Genomic DNA, 20863 nt, shown 5'->3' with positions numbered 1-20863 from the left:
GACGTTCCTCTCCAGTCGACGCCATATTGCCCTCAGCTGGAGGAACTCGGGAGGGTCTTGTGAGAAATTTAAAAACACACGGCCAGTATTTCTCTCTCCAGTCTACAACAAATGGGTATGACTCGTATACTTTCTAATATGTAAATGACGTTTCTTTTTAGGGAGTGAATGTTAAAGCAGGGCGCTTATAGAGAGCAGAGGGACGTTTTGACGTTCAATCTAAGCTAGCACAACACGGTTAGCGTGTTAGCACAAGGAAGCTGATCGCAGATCAGGGTGAAAGTGAAGAGGCCTGCAGGATTAACGTTAGGCTGACTATAAATATGTAACGTATTAAAATGTACTAGTGGTTTTGACAGACTTTTTGATTCAAGTCGTCCAGCTGTCCCGTTAAAGCATGTGCTAATTGCGCTAACATTGCCGAAGGAACGTTTCATTTTAATCGGCTTGTATTAACGATTAAAGATGCTTTTAGTCATTTTAAAACAAGAACAGTTCATGTAGTGAATGTTAAGTTTAATGTCTATTAAATTACTTTACAGTCTTTCCTCACCAACACAATCAGCTGATCCGATTAAAACACGAGTGCTTTATTTATGTAAACCTATTTTTCAGAAGTTAGAGAAGATGTCGACAGCATGTTTTGAGTCTTGGAGTGAATGTCCCTTCAACAAATTACATTTCTGTTAAACGTCAAGTTGTTTCAGTTCATAACTGCGTGATATGTTGTCCTCCTCAGTGTAAGCAGGTGTTGGGGCTGACAGCCTGCATTCATTATTATTGCACTATTCCTATGCATCGATACATTGAGGTAAAGTTGGTTTTCTATTCGCTCATTCGTTCACTTTAACGGTTCCTTTATTGTTTACCACGCTACTTTGAATATTCGGTCTAAAATCGCTTGCAAGGATGACTTCAAAACAACTTAGCACTATTTAATTGACTGTGAACACGGTTAGTCATTGACTGCTTATATAATTTCACTGTTTGGAATTTGCAAGTAATACTTTTTTGAAATTATATTATTAAGTCTGAATGTGTTAATGTAAAACCAACTTTACCTCAATCATCAATACTTGTTGGTGAACCAGTCTGTCCTTTTGCAGAAAAGGCTGATTTGTTATTAATCTTATTGAGGGGATTAAACATTTACTTTGATGTGCCAATATTCGAAAGAGTACTGTGTGTGGACCAAAAAATGTATTATTGCACATATTTTTAGGCATATTTTTGGGCTTGGCAGGTTTGGTTCGATTAAAACTGAGTTGTAATTTCGTTATGCAGTTAATTTGAATGAGTGTAGATTCTGGTAAATCTGCCATCTGAATCGTGGCGTGTACTAAACAAACTGAAATGATTCTTGTGTGGTTCAACTTAAATATGAATGCAACATTGGCAAAAGAAATCAAAACAAAGCAAAAGCACAAATTTATGTCATTAGGTGTGACTTTAAATGGCATGTTGTCCATTACAATTCAGTGCAAGGATCAAAAACGCATGTCCTTGTAGATCTTCACTGTGTGTGTGTGTGTGTGTGTGTGTGTGTGTGTGTGTGTGTGTGTGTGTGTGTGTGTGTGTGTGTGTGTGTGTGTGTGTGTGTGTGAGACAGAGGAATCCCTGCAGCAATTCTAACACATTTTTTAAGTTCTAAACAATTTTTATTTTTTAAAGAAAGTTGTCACTTGTGACCAAGTATGGTAACATTTTTTTTAATAAAATTTCAGTTTAGGTTTATTAACTATACTCTAAAAATTATTCTGCATAAATTCTGAGATTTTATACAAAATTGGGCACATAAATAGGATCTGGCTTGAGTCTGGAGAAACCAGGATTAATAAACTACTAGTGCTATAACTAAACTACAGAAATATGTCAGTATGTAGTTATTAGTGCATTGATTAGAAGACCACGTAATATCTGTTTGAATGTTCCATCAACAGGCATTCTTCAGACTATAAGTAACTTTGCTAGTACGTCAGCACATTCTTGAAGGCCTAACTTGAAACCCTGTTCAAGCTGTGACCTGGTATTAGAATGCATTTTGTTTGGAGTGGACAATTCTGACACAGATTTAACTGGATGTTTTTACCTTAACCACATTTAGAGTTTTGGAAATCACCTTGAATTAAATTTCTCTTGTGGTGTAGATGATCATTTGGTTGTATGCATTCAAACAGCCACAAAAACCAACTATTCTCATGCTTAAATATTACACATTACATGATGTTGTTGAAGTGCGCTAGTCACGTCAGATTTAAACTATATATTATATTAAGTTTGTATCAAAGGCAAAAGCAAGTAATGATAAAAAAATATATATTTTATTAACCCATATTGATTGTAACACGAGCCAAGAGTGTTTTGTGTATCATCTCTCTGTTCTATATATCATTTCCTGTTTCATGTTGTTGATATATAAATAATGTGTGGTTATTTTGCAATATGTGATCTAGGTATGCTCAGATCAGGGTTTTTACAGCTGATAATGAGTACCGATTCCTTGTTTATTGTGTTGATACAGGAGTACTGATTCTGATGCTTCAAGCTTCATAATGCATTAAGCACATTTTCCCTCTAAGTTGATTTAAGTGGAGTTTTCTCCTTACCTAAGAGAATAAATTAAAGATGCTTCAAATAATCCCTTAACACATCTCTTATGACCATTTAATGTGGACATATCATGGTCAGGAGCAGCTTTACAGAAAATAATAGATGAAACTGATAAAAAAAATTGTTAGAAATTATTAATAATGCAATTTAGAAACACTGCAAATGATGGAAGAATTCAACTCTTCTCAATCAAGAAAAAGTTTGGAATGCACATTTGATGTATAAATATCTTAATGTATTAGAGTGCCATAAAGGTTGTATCACCAAGCATTCTCTTGTCATTATCTCACGACCCCCCCCCCCCCCCCCCCCCCCCGCCCCATTGCATTTGCCTTAAGAAGTTGCATTCCAACCTCCTGTTTATATGTGCCTATAGATGTGTGTACAACTTTTTATATCTTTAAAACCACCTTGGGGGTCGTAAGTTACTCGCATTGTTATTTTGGGGTTAAAGGGCTGAAAAGTTTGGGAACCTCTGCTCTAAAGGACACTGTCAAAATGAAGCTCAACCAGTAAATGGGACAACAGCTTGAGTTAATATAGGAATACAAATAACAATAAGCTCAATTGCTTTCAGTTAAACCTGATTTTTGGTTTTCACTTATTTAACTCAAGTAATGAGTAGAATTGCATGCTGGCTTAACCAGTTTTGAATCTCATAGTCTGTACTCTAGTCTAGTTCATTGCACAGTTAAATCTGATGATTTTAGACTGCAATTGAGTATTGGGATGAAATGAGATCTGACCACATTCCTTTTGCTTATCTGAAGACGCAATGGCAAGCCCAGGCAAAGATAACTATCGAATGAAGAGCTACAAGAATAAAGCCCTGAACCCCCAGGAAATGCGAAGACGGAGAGAGGAAGAAGGGATACAGCTCCGTAAACAGAAGAGGGAGGAGCAGGTCTGCTATCTTTTGTTCTTCTCTAATCTATTTCATTAAATTGCACATTTACTCATGGATTTCTTGAACACAATGGAAGAAGTATTTAATTAAAACATAATTCATGTCACCCGACTTATTGATGTATTAGTTCTGTGTAAATATATATAATGAATAGTTTTATTCCCTCTGCAGCTGTTCAAGAGGAGGAATGTGTCTCTACCACCTGGTGATGAGTCCATGCTTGAATGCCCCATTCAGGACCCTGATGTCAGCTCCACTGTACCTGTATCAGGTGTAAGTATTCCTATCCGCAGACTATTTGTTCTTGTTGTCAAAACACTAAATAATAATCAATGTAAATGATAAAAAACACAAAGATAAGACAGATGCTTTTGCCATGGGCTTGGTTTAGGAGTCCTGCATAATGTGAAGCATATTAAATAAATCAATATTATGACATTATATTTTCATGAAAGTTATTTGAAGCATTTCTGTCTTGTAGTTATGTATAGACAGACACTCAGACACTGACAGGTTTTCCTGCATAAAGCATTACAAAGCGGTCATCTCAGTCTAATATTTTGCCACCTCTGCCTTTTGACAAAAATCAAGTGATGTATTTAATTTAACTGTTCACTGTTTTGTATTTATTTTAAATTCAATGTTACCATTTTTAAATATCTTAATGATTTACTTGATAAGATTACAAGAATAATACAAAATATACATGTGTATATATATAAATGTGTATGTATGTATGTATGTATGTATATATATATATATATATATGTATGTATGTGTGTGTGTATATATATATATATATATATATATATATATATATATATATATATATATATGTATGTATATATGTATGTATATATGGCAGGTGTTAATGTAAAGCCCTGTGTGTGTGTGTGTGTGTGTGTGTGTGTTTGTATATCTGTGTGTTTGTATATCTGTGTGTTTGTGTGTGTGTGTGTGTGTGTGTGTGTGTGTGTGTGTGTGTATATATATACACACACACACACACACACACACACAGGGCTTTACATTAACACCTGCCAACCCGCCAAATGCGGGTAGATTTCGGCTGTGGCGGGTAAGACAGACACTCCCACTAGCCACTTTGGCTAGTTGAAAATAATTTTCCCAGATTATAATTCTTAAAAGCAGGGTTCGACAATAAGGATGGTCCAATATGCATGCACAGGCGATCGAGAAGCAACACGATTGACAAAAATAATTGCTTTCGCAACTTTGCGCGAGCAAAGAATGTGAATACCGAATGAGAGGATAATCACTGGCGCTAACAGCTGAGGTGATGGGCGTAACTGTTTATAATGCATGCGCGTTCCCGTTTCCTATCGTGAAGCAACTGTGTCTAGAAACGCAACTGATGCGATCGATTCTCTTTTTAAATAGACTGGACAAAAAGGGAGGAACCTACACCTACAGTCTTGCTGTTGAATTATTGTAAGCAGCGCCAGTTGCTTTCAGTTTAACCATTCTTTGAAAAGATAATTAACGGGTCAATCATTAACCATGCGTGTGTGATGATCATCCTTTCATTATCACACGGTATGTTTTTTACCTGCTTTCTTTTGCATTAATCTGGTTTAACTATCTTTTTTTACAATAACATTGCTTTAATAGAAGAATAACTCCCCATTTATATGTAGTTAACTGGTGATCTGGGACCTTTAGCCAGGACATATGACTGTGCATACTTTTTGTTAAATAAAAAGTATAGTATTCAGCTATATTTTGCATGTTTTCACACATTTAAAATTTGTGGCTAAGAAATAATTAACTGTTTATTTATGGTGTGGTCAGAGATAATTTGCATAAGTCCTTCCATTTTGGGCTCTGAAAATTATGAAAACTAATTGTAATATATGAAACCCACAAAAAAAGTGAAATGAGTGAGGAGGCATGTAGAGATAACCCAAACTCTAAATAAAATAATTTTAGCATGTCAAAGTCATATTTATGTATATAAAATCAGTGGCGTAGCGCAAAATGCGGAGGCCCCCCTGCAGGGATCACCGACGGGGCCCCCAGTTGAAGGCGGGGGGTGGGGGGTGGGGTGGGAGATATACACATATACACATAGATATACACATATACACATATCTGTGATCGGGAGTTTTCCTGGATGTTAGTATGCATTTTGTATTTAATTATGAAAATTTTTATTTGACATCACTTTTCTACATTGATGGATCACTTATCGCACGGGCATTCCTGACACAAAGCTTGTGTTTGTGTGTATGGAAATGTACTATTCACTCTCCCTGTTAAATTTGATCTAATCATGTCCTGAAACACAGCTCCTCTCCTGCTTTCACTTCTCATACTGACGGAGGGAGCGATTCGTTTGTGAATGAATCTCCGTTATGAACGACTCTTTCGCTAGCCAACAATAATACAAGTTTCTGGCAGCGCAGCATCTCTTTGTCATATTTCTTTTGCATTGTTTGCTGATTTATTCAACAAAACTAGCATAAGCCGAGTGTTTAGTGCGAGTTGGTGCTACTTTGCCTTATGGTGAATGCAGTAAGTGACTATAGCTATTATCAATAACGTGACCTGTTTAGCACAAATTTCAAAACATACAAAAACGTAAAAAACTTAATCCTATGAAATGTTCTGCCTTTGTGCTTTGTTTTCTTTGTTTGCTCGTTTCTACACCCGTAGACAGCGCTAAAGTCCAGCATCTTCACGTAATAACACTGTCTTGACTAGTGCGGTTGAATGACATTTGTCCTGGGAGCACTGTACCAATGTGGCGGCGCTATAGACGCATGCTCAGGGTCCCTATGCGATATCTAGTGTATATATCTATGTCACAAATTGAGGAGCGGGGAAAGGAGGCGGGGTGGTGTGACAACGCGGGGAATCCTTCACAAACTGAGGAGCGATCACAAACCGAAAGTGGCGAGAGCGTCAAGGTAGCCAGAAGTCATTCATTTTTTTAACGAGAACCGGCGGCAAGAAACAGCGGCGCGTCTTCATTGGCTATGACGCGGTTCAGCGGCAAGCAATCAGAATGAAGTAGTCCACCGCTTGAGCGGAGTTCAGAGAACACAGACCTGTAAACTTTGGTTCCGACCACAGTTGTTCCCAAGAGTTTGATTATTGCGGTTCCTGGATTTTCAATTATTGAAAATCGCGACGACGTGGGGCCCCCTAATCACGCGGGCCCCCCCCCGCGGTGCGTGCCCTGCGGGCCCGTCCGCTACGCCACTGTATAAAATATATTTTCCCAACAACAAAATTGTGGCTAGTGAAAATGGCGAGTGGCTAGTAATGTTGGAAAACTACTAGCCAAAGTGGCTAATGATCAAAAAGGTTAATGTTAAGCCCTGTATGTATGTATGTATGTTTGCATGCATGCATGCATACATGCATACACACACACACACACACACACACACACACATACACACACACATACACACACACACACACACACACACACACACACACACACACACACACACACACACACACACACACACACACACACACACATATATATATATATATATATATATATATATGTGTGTATGTATAATGAAGAATATAGTTTAATATAATCTATCATGTAGTAAAATTTCATTAATTTGATAAATTTAATCATTTAGCAGCAGGCACTTTGGTCCAAAGCAACTTACAAATGAGGAGGCATTCAGCAATTCTACATGAAGAAGCATTACAAACAAGAAGTGCTACTTATGAAAGGAACTGTTAGTCCTCAAAGAAATATGAGCTTGAGTATGGAGGGGGAGGGGAAAGAATACCACCTCTGCTTCATTTTGAGCCAGGAAAAACCCTGTATATGTATGTCTGATGTATGTCTATGTGGCTGGCTGAATAAAATAATAATAATTCAAAAAATCTTACTGCCCCTCAATGTATTCAAATGCACACACACATAAATGAATATACAGTAATAGTAAAGCACAAGACCCATACTGGCACATTTTGTCCATTTATTGAGTTAAAAACCACATGTAAAATGAACATTATCTCTGCAGGAAGGAGTCATAACCCAAGACGTGATTCAGATGATCTTCTCTGAGGATCCAGACCAGCAGCTAATAGCCACTCAGAAGTTCAGAAAGTTACTCTCTAAAGGTTAATATCTTCACTGATTCTCTTATAAACTTAAGAATGACAGTCGTTTAATGGTACACTTAAAATGTTTTGTGCTTACCTCAGAGCCCAATCCTCCCATTGATGAGGTCATCGGCACACCTGGTGTTGTCAACCGATTTGTTGAATTCCTAAGAAGGAGTGATAACTGCACACTGCAGGTAAGAACATATCATTACAAAAACCTTGTGAATGCTACATTGCCATTACAGACCATTTTTATGATGTATTGTCGCATGCTTTGTCCAGTTTGAAGCTGCGTGGGCCCTGACCAACATTGCCTCAGGGACCTTCCAACACACCAAGGTGGTCATTGAGACGGGAGCTGTGCCCATTTTTATAGAGCTGCTCAACTCTGAGTACGAGGATGTACAAGAGCAGGTGATTATAATTATTATTATTTAAAAATAGATAGCCATTTTTAAATTCTTTTCAGCCAGTAGCTGGTTTATAAAAACTCCAGAGCACAATGAAAGTGTTGTGTATGGCTGTTTTTGCAGGCCGTGTGGGCGTTAGGAAATATTGCTGGCGATAACGCAGAATGCAGAGATTACGTCCTCAACTGTGGCATTTTGCCCTCTCTTCAGCAGTGAGTGTCTTCGGCTGATACCGAAACTGTGATTGCAAGCCTTTATATTTGGGTTTTTTGGGAATTGTGTAATATCTGGTGAATAGCTCTCCGTTATCTCAGTTGCGCAGGTTTCTTCATCTTTGCCAAGGCTGTTAAATGTCTGCCACACAGCAGTGTTCATTTTGTCAGTGAATAGTTATTTCAGCAAAAAAATTTCACGGATGAAAAATAAAAAATGTAATAAAAATGAAGCAGTTTTGAAATGACACTACCAGCGTTTTTAACTTCAGATGTAAATGAGTCGACAACAGGTCTGAGATTATTCTTATCAGTACATGATCAGAAAACTTAATTTTGTGAAATTGTAATATTATAATTGAACTAAGTTATTTTGGTTTTATTTATTCAATATGATTTATACTTGTGTTCAGGGGTGTAACTGATCATGGTTGATTCGTACAGATCACAACCCACAGTTCGGAACATGTGACCTGCAGATTTAAAAAATTAACTTGTAGATTGATCATAAATTTGTAACGATTGCAGAGAGATCGCCTTTTGGGTCGTTCAAATCACAATTATAAAAGCTTTCCCGTAAAATATAATGTTGACAGAAGAAGTTGTGGTATTCGGGGTGTTCGGGTTATTCGAATGTGGTGGGTTTCTTCGGCTATTAAAGGTGTTTTCTGTCACTACTTGTTTAACCTGCATCAATGCTTTGAGTAAGCTGCACTATTAATCATTAAAAGATCGGGATCTCAACATCCATACAACACAAATTATAAATGATGGTGATTTGCATGTTTATTAATTCTTCGAATCGCTGCATTCAAATCTGAAAACGCAAAAATCAAGAAGTTGAGTTGGTCATAAAGTTACAAACAGTCAAATAACACCGAAGTACTGGGGTAGCAGTTTATAGTTCAGATAAAACCCCTGGGGCCTCATGTATCAACGCTGCGTACGCACAAAAACATTGCGTACGCCAGGTTTCACGCTCAGAATCGCTCACGTTTGGATTTACTAACAATGAACTGAACGTGGGAATGTGCGCAGCTCCACGGCAGCTTTATGGCTGGCGTACGCACATTTTTTGTGCGTGTCTGTTTTATTTCCATTGGCGACTCCTAGAGGCAGTTGTGTTAAATTCTTCTCTACAAAGTGTCTGATCCTTGCAATGGCAGCTGTATGAGACGGGTTCATCTAGTAGGTATGTAAGATTTCCATACCATACAGTTGACCAGCTAAACATTAAAGCACAATTTGCAGCGGTCGCCTGTTTTCCCAATGTAATCTGAGCTATCTACTGCACACACATTGCTATAAAGACACTATCTGAAGATGAATTTGCAAACGTGAATCAGAAACATTTCCATTCAATAAATGTGCAAATAAAATATGATGCACAAACTTATTAATGATTCCTACTAGTCTTTCTCGTGATAAATAGTAGGCAAAATATGATATGTAGCGGGGGAAAAAAAGAAGATAGAGTTCATCTGACGCTGGATTCGAGCCGAGTTCATGCTCGAACGTGTCAAAACATGATCACATGCGTCTTACGAGCTAGCCACTGAGACTGTTCAGAGTGCTGCAACAGTTTACACATATAAACCACACTATTTCTTTTTTAAATGCACTCAGTGCGATGTTCAGACCCAACTGTGTCAACCGCATCAGCTAAACTCTCCCACTCTATTTTTTTTCTTTTGTTGTTAATTCCGAAAAACAAACTTGCAAATAACACCGCTTTTCTCCGATCTACCTCCGAAAGCAGCACCTCCAATTCACATTCTGTTCAAAGTTTCTCTTTTTGCTTGATTTTGCCGTTGCTTTTTCGTTGGGTTTTGCCATTAGCATAGTCATTAGCATATTCATACGGGGGAGGAGGCAGGGAGGGGTTTTGTGCTCGTGCATGTTGCGCTCAGTTTCACGTTCATTCAGATGTACAAAAGAATATGCGTGAGATTCGGCGTACGCAGTGTTTCATACATCTGAATTTTTTTCTGCGTACGCACATTTACAGCTTTGTGCGTACGCAATGTTTTAGTAAGATTTCCACGCAAGTCTTCGTACATGAGGCCCCTGATGTTTATAGTAAAGATTAAAATCACCATCATGTGCTCAAGAATGAAAGTTGTAGGCAGCAATTATATTATTTAACCAATAGCTCGTAAAAAAAAAATGCCATCCAAAAATGGCACTGAATAATTCTTCAAAAATTATTCATCTAGCATAGAAACATGAAGTTTGATGAGTGATTAACTGACTTATTAATTGAAAATCAGACTTAAAATAAATTTGGATTTTAATGTTAAATTTTTACATTTAGCATCATCAGCAACAGTAGTAACAGTAATTTTTAATTAATTTTTAATTTATTATAATTTCTTCATTCTGTTTTTAATAAATTACAGGTTCTAAGTTCTGTTTGTTAAAACCAAAAGTCTCTTGCAGTACTGTTTTTGTAATAAATGGAAAGCAAAGTACAGTTTTCTCCTCCCCTTTTTGGCTGATCTGAAAAATGGTCCAATCCGTGACTAAAAGCCATAATGTGATCTGAACCGTGAGACTTATGATCTGTTAAACAACTACCTGTATTGGTTAAGTTCTATTTGAAACATCCACCAGTCTTTAGTACTGAATACATGATCTTTCAAACGTCCTAGTATGCTGATTTGATTTTTAATAAACTTTTATTCTTTATTTATCTGATAAAACTAAAGAGAAAAGAAGCCAAAAAGAACATGATTAATTTGAAAAGTAATTGTGACATGATAAATCTTTTTTACTTTTGCTGAATTTAATGAGTTCTCCTTGAATGTCTTTTTCTCCATCAATGGAGTAAGTTGCATACTATTGGTTTTTGGAATTATCTTGGAAAGTGTCTTAATGTTTAAGGAAGTTGTTGGTAGTGATTTAATGATTAAGAGCCTTATCTTCATAGGAACAGCTGACACCAAAGAAAACCTCATTATGTCATGAAATGTTTTTGTTTTAAATTGCTGATGTGTGCTTTGCGACTGGGAGTTTTGTGCTTGCTTTTTGCAATGCTTTAGCATTTTTCTGCTGCATCTTTAAAAAAAAAAAAAACGAAGTCTTTTCCAAAGCTGCCATCTAGTGGTCAGATTGTGTATCACAAAAGTTTTATTCTCTACTCTTCTCTTCAGGTTGCTTGCAAAGTCAAATCGTCTCACTACCACCCGAAACGCAGTGTGGGCCCTGTCCAATCTGTGCAGAGGGAAAAATCCCCCTCCGGACTTCGCAAAGGTGAGATCCCTAAACCGTTCTGGATGAACCACATTCCAACTGCATAGTTATCAAGTTTCTTTGATCCACACAATCTCTCTCTCTTTGTTTAAACCATTGTTGTTGTTTTTTCCGTAAAAATGATACACATACTTAAAGGATATTGTTCCTGCTTTACAGGTGTCACCCTGCCTTAGCGTGCTCTCCAGATTGCTCTTTAGCAGCGATCCTGACGTCCTTGCAGATGCTTGCTGGGCTCTTTCATACCTGTCAGACGGACCCAATGATAAAATCCAGACAGTCATTGACTCAGGCGTGTGCCGCAGACTGGTGGAGTTGCTCATGTGAGGATCAGACATGCTAATGCAAACAATAGCTCTCGTTGAACTACAGTAGCTTAACATCCATCTGTGTTGTTCTTTAACAGGCACAGTGATTACAAAGTGGTGTCTCCTGCATTGAGAGCAGTGGGAAACATTGTAACCGGAGATGATATTCAAACCCAGGTAGTGGAGGAACTTTGTTAGATGCTGAGTTGTCCAGAGAGTGTTAAACTGAAGCAGTTTTCTGACCTGTTTTGCTGCTTTGTTGTTTGTCAGGTGATTCTGAACTGCTCCGCTCTGCCCTGCCTGCTCCATTTACTCAGCAGTCCAAAGGAATCCATCAAAAAAGAGGCCTGTTGGACCGTCTCTAATATTACCGCCGGGAACAGAGCGCAAATCCAGGTACTTAAGAATGACTATCATAGGATTGACACCACATGTATAAAGGCTCTTATGTATTTCAAACACGTTTGAAGAAATAACAATTATGGAGTTACGTGACATCATTCCAAGGCTAAAATGAATGTCATAACCTACTCAAAAATTATGAATAAACTTAACACCCTCAGGCTATCCAAGATGTTGGTTTACAGATTTAAGTGCACTGTCTGGTGGGTGTTCTTTTTTTTTTTTTTTTTTTTTTTTTGTCGTCAAGTAGGATGCTGTCCTGCATTAACATCTCTGTTGATCTTAAAACATTATTCCTGTTTAAAAAAATAAACCATGCCTTTTCCTTAACCCTAACTGGGGATTTAAAGATGAATAACAATGAGATAGAAGCACATAATCCTGACTGTAAGACCTAAATTTTCCATTACTGGAAACTTGCGCTTAAATCTGATTGGCTGATCAGAACATTGTTCCAGGATCAACATAGAGGTTAATCTAGAAACATGTCCTACTTGGGGTGTCACTGTGGCACAGTGGGTAGCATGATTGCCTCACAGCAAGAAGGTCATTGGTTCGAGCCTCGGCTGGGTCAATTGGCATTTCCGTGTGAAGTTTGCATGTTCTCCTTGTGGGTTTCCCCCACATTCTAAAGACATGTACTGTAGGTGAATTGAATAAGCTTAATTGGCTGTAGTGTATGAGTGTGAATGAGAGTGTATGGATGTTTCCCAATGTTGGGTTGGGGCTGTAAGGGCATCCGTTGCATAAAACATGTGCTGGATGAGTTGATGGTTCATTTTGCTGTGGTGACCCCTGATTAACAAAAGGCACTAAGCTGAAAAAAAAAGAATGAATAAATGTTCTACTTTGTGAAATCACATTAACTGAACTATCCATTGTAACTTTTTAGTTAAAATGCTTTCCTAAAGCAGTTGCTAAGCTTCTAGCTGTTAAATTCTCACACAACATCATTACACATTGATATTTAGATGCTTGATTAGCACTGCTTTGGTCTTGTTTAGCGCTGCAGTGCAGGGTTAACAACACAAAAGTGGTGCTAACCAAGAATCTAAAATTACAAGTTAACCTGGTGTTTGGAACAATGGTAAACTGAAATTAAGCGCAGTGCAAAAAGCCCTATTGTGTCTGAACAGCTGTGATTTGATGCTTTTCTGTTGCAGGCAGTGATTGATTCCAACGTATTCCCAGTGCTGATTGAGATACTGCAGAAAGCTGAGTTCCGCACCAGGAAAGAGGCTGCGTGGGCGATAACCAACGCCACTTCAGGAGGCACACCAGAGCAGATCAGGTACACTGTGGGCTCTTGCTGTGGGTTTTACCTTGTTCTCAGAGTTTAAAAGGATTTTTTGGGGATTCAGGAGGAATCATTTTGCTTTAATGTGTTTTTTTTAAATGGTCTTATGTAGTCTATGTGCAATGTAATAACTTAAGGACATCATGTGGGTGGTTTTGGTATCTAGACTTGAAGGGTTTAGTAAGTTTAAATAAGAGTTTTGATTATTCTAATGCTGATCGATCGACCCTTATTGATCTTTAATGTAAGTTCTTGGACTGCAGATTTTACTTAAATTTATTTGAATAATTTAATGTTACCTGGTCACTTGTAGCACTTCAATACATATTTACTTTATAAATCACACCTTTTAAAATGCAGTAAAAAAACAAATTAATAAAGCTTTTCATAAGCATTTGTAATGTCCTGTAAAAGAATGGAAGTAATTGTGCTTTACCCACACAGATATTTGGTCTCTCTCAACACCATAAAGCCCATGTGTGACCTGCTCACGGTGATGGACTCAAAGATCGTGCAGGTGGCTCTGAACGGCCTCGAAAACATCCTTAGACTGGGAGAACAGGAGTCCAAACAGAACGGAACGGGCATCAACCCTTACTGTGCCCTCATCGAAGAGGCTTACGGTAGGCATACTACACCTCACCAATAATCATCAAATTCTGGTGTTTTGATGGGAATATTGGATAGAGGGTAACAAAGCTGAATCACTGAATCAAGTGCTATTACATGATACATTTTTTGCCTCATTTGGATAAAGACATCACATCATTTCACTGAAGAAAGTTGAATAAAAAGCTTGTTCTTTGACATTGTGCTAAGCTTAATACAGTTTTAACCTTGTCTAAATGTAATTGTTACTTTTGTTTTTGGTAGTGTGATTTATTGTTTAAAAACAAAAAGATGAAATTTACTACTTCATTATTATTCTTGTGATAATAATACCTTTAAAAATTCTATGGATATTTCAATGTATTGCTTTACAGAGTTCTTTTGGCAAAAGACATAACTATTTGTAGTTTTGCTTATTATTATTATGAATTTAATTGATTAAAAATTGCTCCTTTTTTAATTATTTTAAAGTTCTCTCATAGTAACGTGGAATAACTTGCAAAATACTGGAAATTTATTTCAAAAAGTAGTTTGTAAACTAATTATAAGTGGCAATAAGCATATGTTATAATTTTATTCAATAATATCACAAAAAGCAAAATAAATTATTAGCCCTAACTGAGCCCACAGCATTCAAAAACACTCTAAATATTAATTTTAGGTCCCCTCATTCCACAGCAAATAAGTTGACTAAAAATTTGCTCTAACAAGCAGTTGGACAGGTGTACCTAATAAAGTGGCCAGTGAGTGTATTTTTTTAATAGTATTCAGAAACAAAAAATGCAAAACAAACTGAGAGTAGTGATGTTCATTATATACTTATAAACAAATGTTCTTATTTTTAGATTTACTATAAATCAAATATATTTGCAGCAAAACTGATACTAGAGCTATAAGGGAAATGTGAATTACAACATCTCACTTGCCACTGATTAAGTGCCAATTCAAATGTTTGCACACTTGTGCGTGTTTTGCTTGCTTGATGTCAGTTATATTGGGTCATTTGCTTTTGGAGCATGAAGTTGCATCTCATTTTCAATGAAGAAAGTGGGACTTGTGTATTAGGGAATATCTTCAAAATGCAAATGCATTCATGCAAACCCTGTTTTACATGTTCTGTTTGCAAATTTGTTTGGCTGATTTGTGCCCTCAGGCTTGGATAAAATTGAGTTCCTGCAGAGCCACGAGAATCAGGAGATTTACCAGAAGGCCTTTGACCTGATCGAGCACTACTTTGGCGTGGAGGAGGAGGATGCCAGCATCGTTCCGCAGGTGGATCAGAATCAAGGCCAGTACATTTTCCAGCAGTCTGAGGGACCGATGGAAGGCTTTCAGCTCTAACCTTCATCCGTGCTCTATTGGCCAAGCATCCTCCATCCTGCCTGGGGTCTCCTCTTCCTCCTCCGCAGCACAGGTCTCCAGCTCTACAGACCAAGACACTCACAGCAGGGAAGACTCCTGCGCACCCCAAACCGACCCACTAAATCTTCCATTTCCATCCAGCCCCATCTTTCTAGCTCCTTTATCAAGGCAGATCATACAGAAAGAGGGCAAAGCTGTAGTCGAAGTCCTGTTGTGACATACAAAAAGCATCTTATCATTGTTGTTATTTTTGTTCTTATTAGGCACTGGTGTCCTGATTACTCCATATCCCTTAAGAAATGTGAAACTACCTCTTCAATCAGAAAACGAAGTGTGTGACAGACACCCAGCCTTTAGCTCCGACAGTTCTCTGCTCTTGTGAAGTAAATGCTTCTATGCAAACAGTTGTGTGTTCCTGCGTGGCAGAATTCACAAGGTCTAATGTACTCTTTGGCCAGACAGAGTAATGTATTTGCATTGATACATTTGCGTTTGGATGAATTCCACGACTTTGTGTGCAAACGCGCCCATCGTTCATGTCGCGTCATGTTTGTTCACAGTGTATCCTGAGGGCATGTCATGCCTAATTACACTATTTATTCTGACGTTTTTGACCTGGGAGATTCAGAGCCGTATTTATTGTGCTTTTTGGAAGGAATCGGTCCGTGGTGCTCGACCAGACCTCCTCCTTTCAGCGCCCGCTTTGCTAATGCTGTTAAAGCATTAAAAGCGTTGCATGCAATTATTTAAGTGTGGTCATGTGATCACTAAGATGCAGTTGTTTGTATGTATGCATATCATTGAGGGTTGTTTTTTTCTCTCATCTCACCTGAAGGTGTTTCTTTTTGTGCGGACTGGCTTTAATCTGATTTATTTAATGATGGCATTAGTGTTGAGATGTAGTCAAATGTGTATATTATATATACATTGAGGGTAGGAGGAGAAGGTTTTTCAGTGAAATGGTCTTGGTGTGCAGTGAAATAGTTGTGTAAGGAAAGCGTCTTTCGTTACATTTGTTCATTCAGAGAGCTTTTCCTCATATGTCCCCACTAGCGCTCGCAAATCTTTTCCTTTAAGGAAATATTTTAATTCTTGTAGTTTGTAATTTCATCTGTTTCTTTATTTTAAGCGCTTCATCTGAATTTACATACATTTGTAATGAAACATGTCTGGCACCTGACACAAAGTTCTTTTGTTTTTTTAGTGTGTTTATTTACTTTGTTCAGCCCATGAATTACTTGCACCCATTGTTTTTTTGTTTGTTTGATTGATTGACCCAAATAAGAGTTATAATAAGGAAAATTCATTATATTTACAAAGGAAAGAAATCATTGAGATTGTAAAATGAAACTTTATCAAGCACATTGGATTGTGTATAGTTTTGTAAAATTTCTCATGTTTGTACAATGTTTTCTAAGTTTGGGTTGTTTTTTTCGCATCAGGAGAAACCCATCTGTATTTTAAGTTATCATTGGTACAAACCAACAGTATAGAGGAGATCATTGCTTTCCTCGAGGACAAATGCCGATAATGTGTGAAATGTAGACGAATAAAATATTCTGTTACACATTTAAATATGAACAGTGTGACTTTAATTGAGCATGTAATGCAAGGCCTTGCTGTATTGTAAATGTGATTTACTAAAACGTTTTATGATACAGGAATCATTCATTCATCTTCTTTTCAGCTTAGTCCCTTTATTAATCAGGCGTCGCCACAAGGGAATCTTATCCAGCATGTTTTACCCTACTACAGCAATTTTTTTCTCTGTTTATGAACATAATAATGAAACTCCTCCAATGATCAGAGACGTCCATGCTTTACGATTATTTGCAGAAGCAATAAAAATGTGCACTCCCTGTCAGATTTTTCTGTTGCTTTACAGGTGTCAGGCAAAACAAAACCAAGTTTGACATTTAAGGATATAAACATGCAACAGATAGTTTCGATGTTTGATGCAGATTTGCTATAATATGATAATATATGTGAAAGTAAATAAATTTAAGCAAGGCCAGTGTATTTACATAGCAAATTCCATACACGTTGCTTGTTCAAAGTGTTTTACATAAACAGGAATAGAAGAAATCAGTATAAGAAAAAATAATTAAATGAGTTAAACAGATTAAAATGTGTTGAAACGAGTTATAAAAGAATAAAACAGAAAAGAAAGACATTCCTCTCATTTTCTTTTCGGCTTGGGCTTTTTAATCAATTGGGTGTTGCCTGATTGAGCGGTTTTGAATTTGATTGTGCCGGTTTAAAAAAAATCGTGTTTCAATGTGATTCTGTTGTGTTGTGGTTCTGGTTTTGGTTGCTGTATGGGTAAAAAATATTAGTTAAATTAGCTAGGCTAAATTTTAATGTAACTAAATTAAAATAAAATATTAAATCTGCTATTTTGGGCGGTTTTTGGACAGCTTTTTGGATGGGTAAAGTCAGCTATCTGGCAACACACGGAGAGAACACGCAATCTCCATACAAAAATGCCATGTGACCCAGCCGGGACTCGAACCAATGACCCTCTTGCTGTGAGGCGACAGCTGCCCAAAAGAAAGACAAAATAAATTAATTTAAATGAAGTTCTATGTCCTCCTAAGAGCCCAAGAAAGATGGCAGATCCTGAAGCAACTGAAATGAGGTTCAACTGACCAACATAAAATTTTGATAATTATCTGGTCATATGCATGGTTCTGCTTGACATTACTCTGAAAACAGCCCAGTATGAAAACAGAAAGTTTAAATTTGCAAGATTTTTGGCTTTAACCTTTGGCAGACGCTTTAATTTTTCAGACTGTAAATAAGAGTTTGTATGCCTTCGCCATTCGGCCTTTTGAGACCACGCCCCTCTACCGTTACCCATTCTTCAGACGAACCAGCTTCAAACCTTTAAAAGTGCTGGCAGTCAGTGTGGAAGTCCACAAACGCGGAGGTAATATAATTGTCTTTTTCAACATATACTGTATGTTTATCAAATTGTAATGTTTAATGACGCTTACAATAAGCGAAGTCGCGCTGTACAGTAAAACGCGTATAAATCAACGATAAAATTAAGAAAACGCGTTTTCTCCCAGGGACGGTTTTCCAAATCTGTTGACATCTGTTAGATTTTGTAGTGATGTGTAACTTAACGTATACAAGATGCTAACGTTACAAGACAAAAAAGTGTCACCAATCACTAATTATTTTCCAAATTGCCATAATCGATCGTGTAACGTTAGGCTATATCTTTTTATTATTTTATTTTGGTAGGCCTAACATGTCATTTGTTTTATTTACCTGCCAAAATAGTAGTTTTCAACAGTAAAGTTTAAAAAAATGCATATATATATATATGTAGTATGTGCCTAATGTTATAAATATTGCACCAGTTTTGTGACTATACCTGCCATTACAGACTTTAAACTGGATTGAGTTATCTTCCTGACTATGTTATAGACACTTTCTCCTTATTGACGAGATCTGAAGCATTAAAATGTATCTCAGAGAACATCCTTATGCCAAGGATTTTAAAAAAATGAGAACTGTAATGTTTAATGTCAAAGTAAATGTAGCGCTGACCAAAAAGGTGGTTGTTTAAGTCTTTTAATATTTTTTTTCATCCAAGTCTCGTGTTTCTAGCATTATGCTATGTATGTTATGCTATGTAGTTTAAATGTGTCAGTTATGTTAACTTCAAGCACTGTTAGAAAGGTGTAAAGTAACAATGCTGACAATATGTAACAATTGACAGTAACAGAAATTAGCAAGCAAAATCAAATTTTTAGGGTATAACCAAGTCAAACTTTGTTTAAAAAGTTACAGTGTATGAGAAAAGTTTCTTTTTTTTCTTTTAAATCAAATAATGCACGGTACTCCTATAGGAAAATGAGTCTTCGAAGCTATATCATTCTTATTAATAAAGTTGCACCTCATTCACAACAAAGCGTGCTGATTGGTTCCAACAAAGTCTTTCTCATTAATTAATGCTGAAAACTAATTGACGTCACCATGTATCGGCCAGTACAGACAGCCAATCTCCATGCTGGATTTTACACATTGATATCATTGCTGTGATGTTGCTTCAAAATGTTCTTTTTAAACCGGAAGAACGAATTTGCTCAAATCAACACAAAACAACCAATTTTCACTTTCTTTATGAAATATATGTGTCCTAATAGTGTTTTTAGTAAGGTGGGACATAAATACAGTTGAAGTCAGAATTATTAGCCCCACTGTTTATTTTTTCTCCAATGTCCGTTTAACTGAGAGATTATCTTTCAACACAATTCTAGCCTCAATAAAAACTCATTTCTAGCAACTAATTTATTTGATCTTTGCCATGATGACAGTAAATAATATTTTACTAAATATTTTTCATGACACTTCTATACAGCTTAAAGTGACATTTAAAGGCTTAACTAGGTTAATTTAGGTTAACTACGCAGAATAGGGTAATTAGGCAAGCTATTGTATAACGATGGTTTGTTCTGTAAAAAATATAGAACTTAAAGGGGCTAATAAATTTGAACTTAAAATGTTTATTAAAATTTTTCTTTCTCCAGAAGAAAAAATATTATCAGACATCCTTTGAAAATTTCCTTGCTCTGTTAAACATCATTTGGGGAAAAAAAATTAAAAGAAAAAAAATCCAAAGGGGGCTGATAAATCTGACTTTAACTGTATGTCTGTCAACATCTCAAAAATGTGTTTTTGTGTTTCATGACACTTTAACTTTCTGTCACTGTCAAGGACCATTTTTTAAATTGAAAAATAACTGTTTCATAAAAGCAATATGTTACTGAAATTATGCCATTAATTTAGCATTTTTTATAAAAAAATATCCATTAGAATAATGACACAAATTACAATTGGTTAATTAAAGTGCCATTCTTCTGCTAGATGTTTTCAGTTAAAGCAAGGCACTATAGAAACGGCAATGCAATTGTAAAAAGTGTTATAATGAGAATATATAACAGTTTGGAACACAATATTTGTTTATGCAAAATATTGTAAACCATTTCCATGGGACCTAAACCATAAAAACAATGTTTATCATCGACGTCACAACCTGGGCTGTTTGATTCATGTCCTCTGAATCAGTCTGTATTGTGGTTTACAGGTGAGAGGATGGCACGCAAGTGTGACTGACTGGAAAAATAAAAACAAAAGCCGAGACTTAATGTGAGTCATTTATAATTGTTAATGATGTTGCTTTTTAATTCCACAGAAAAGAAGGAGAAGCTTTTTTCCAGTTGTACTCAGGTGAAGCATGTCCAGGAAGTCTGGGTCTGACACAGCAAGAAGTATGTAAACGCCTTCAAATATACAGGTTTGACAATGATGTTTATAGCAGTGATAAATGGCACTGCAAAAGTCAGAAAATAATAGTTTTATGAGTCTGGTGTGCAAAA

At 36.7% G+C, this 20863-nt stretch overlaps 1 protein-coding gene and 1 long non-coding RNA gene across 3 annotated transcripts in view; both read left to right on the top strand.

The window, feature by feature from the left end:
* The first annotated feature begins 13 nt into the window (after positions 1 to 13).
* Positions 14 to 17048, top strand: kpna5 (karyopherin alpha 5 (importin alpha 6)). Of its 2 annotated transcripts, none has more exons than XM_073924963.1 (14): positions 14 to 164; positions 3285 to 3514; positions 3689 to 3790; positions 7537 to 7636; positions 7721 to 7815; positions 7904 to 8035; positions 8155 to 8243; positions 11396 to 11495; positions 11655 to 11818; positions 11902 to 11980; positions 12074 to 12199; positions 13369 to 13496; positions 13947 to 14125; positions 15265 to 17048. In XM_073924963.1, exons 2-14 carry the CDS (start codon positions 3386 to 3388, stop codon positions 15450 to 15452), a joined length of 1611 nt encoding a protein of 536 aa, XP_073781064.1. In that variant the 5' UTR covers positions 14 to 164; positions 3285 to 3385; the 3' UTR covers positions 15453 to 17048. The 2 variants fall into 2 exon arrangements, with proteins under 2 accessions (XP_073781064.1, NP_001018163.1); NM_001018153.1 differs by having other exon boundaries at positions 14 to 115; positions 3381 to 3514; positions 15265 to 17043.
* A 1313-nt stretch (positions 17049 to 18361) lies between these two features.
* LOC141378228 (uncharacterized) overlaps positions 18362 to 20863 on the top strand; it is a 37504-nt gene continuing 35002 nt past the window's right edge. The window contains exons 1-2 of the long non-coding RNA XR_012392209.1: positions 18362 to 18402; positions 20680 to 20755. This is a non-coding gene — a long non-coding RNA (uncharacterized lncRNA). The remainder of the gene's footprint in view (positions 18403 to 20679; positions 20756 to 20863) is intronic.

Source organism: Danio rerio, chromosome 16 (assembly GCF_049306965.1).
Source record: "Danio rerio strain Tuebingen ecotype United States chromosome 16, GRCz12tu, whole genome shotgun sequence".
In the NCBI taxonomy this organism is placed as follows: Eukaryota; Metazoa; Chordata; class Actinopteri; order Cypriniformes; family Danionidae; genus Danio; species Danio rerio.
This window is presented reverse-complemented; position numbering and strand designations above follow the sequence as displayed.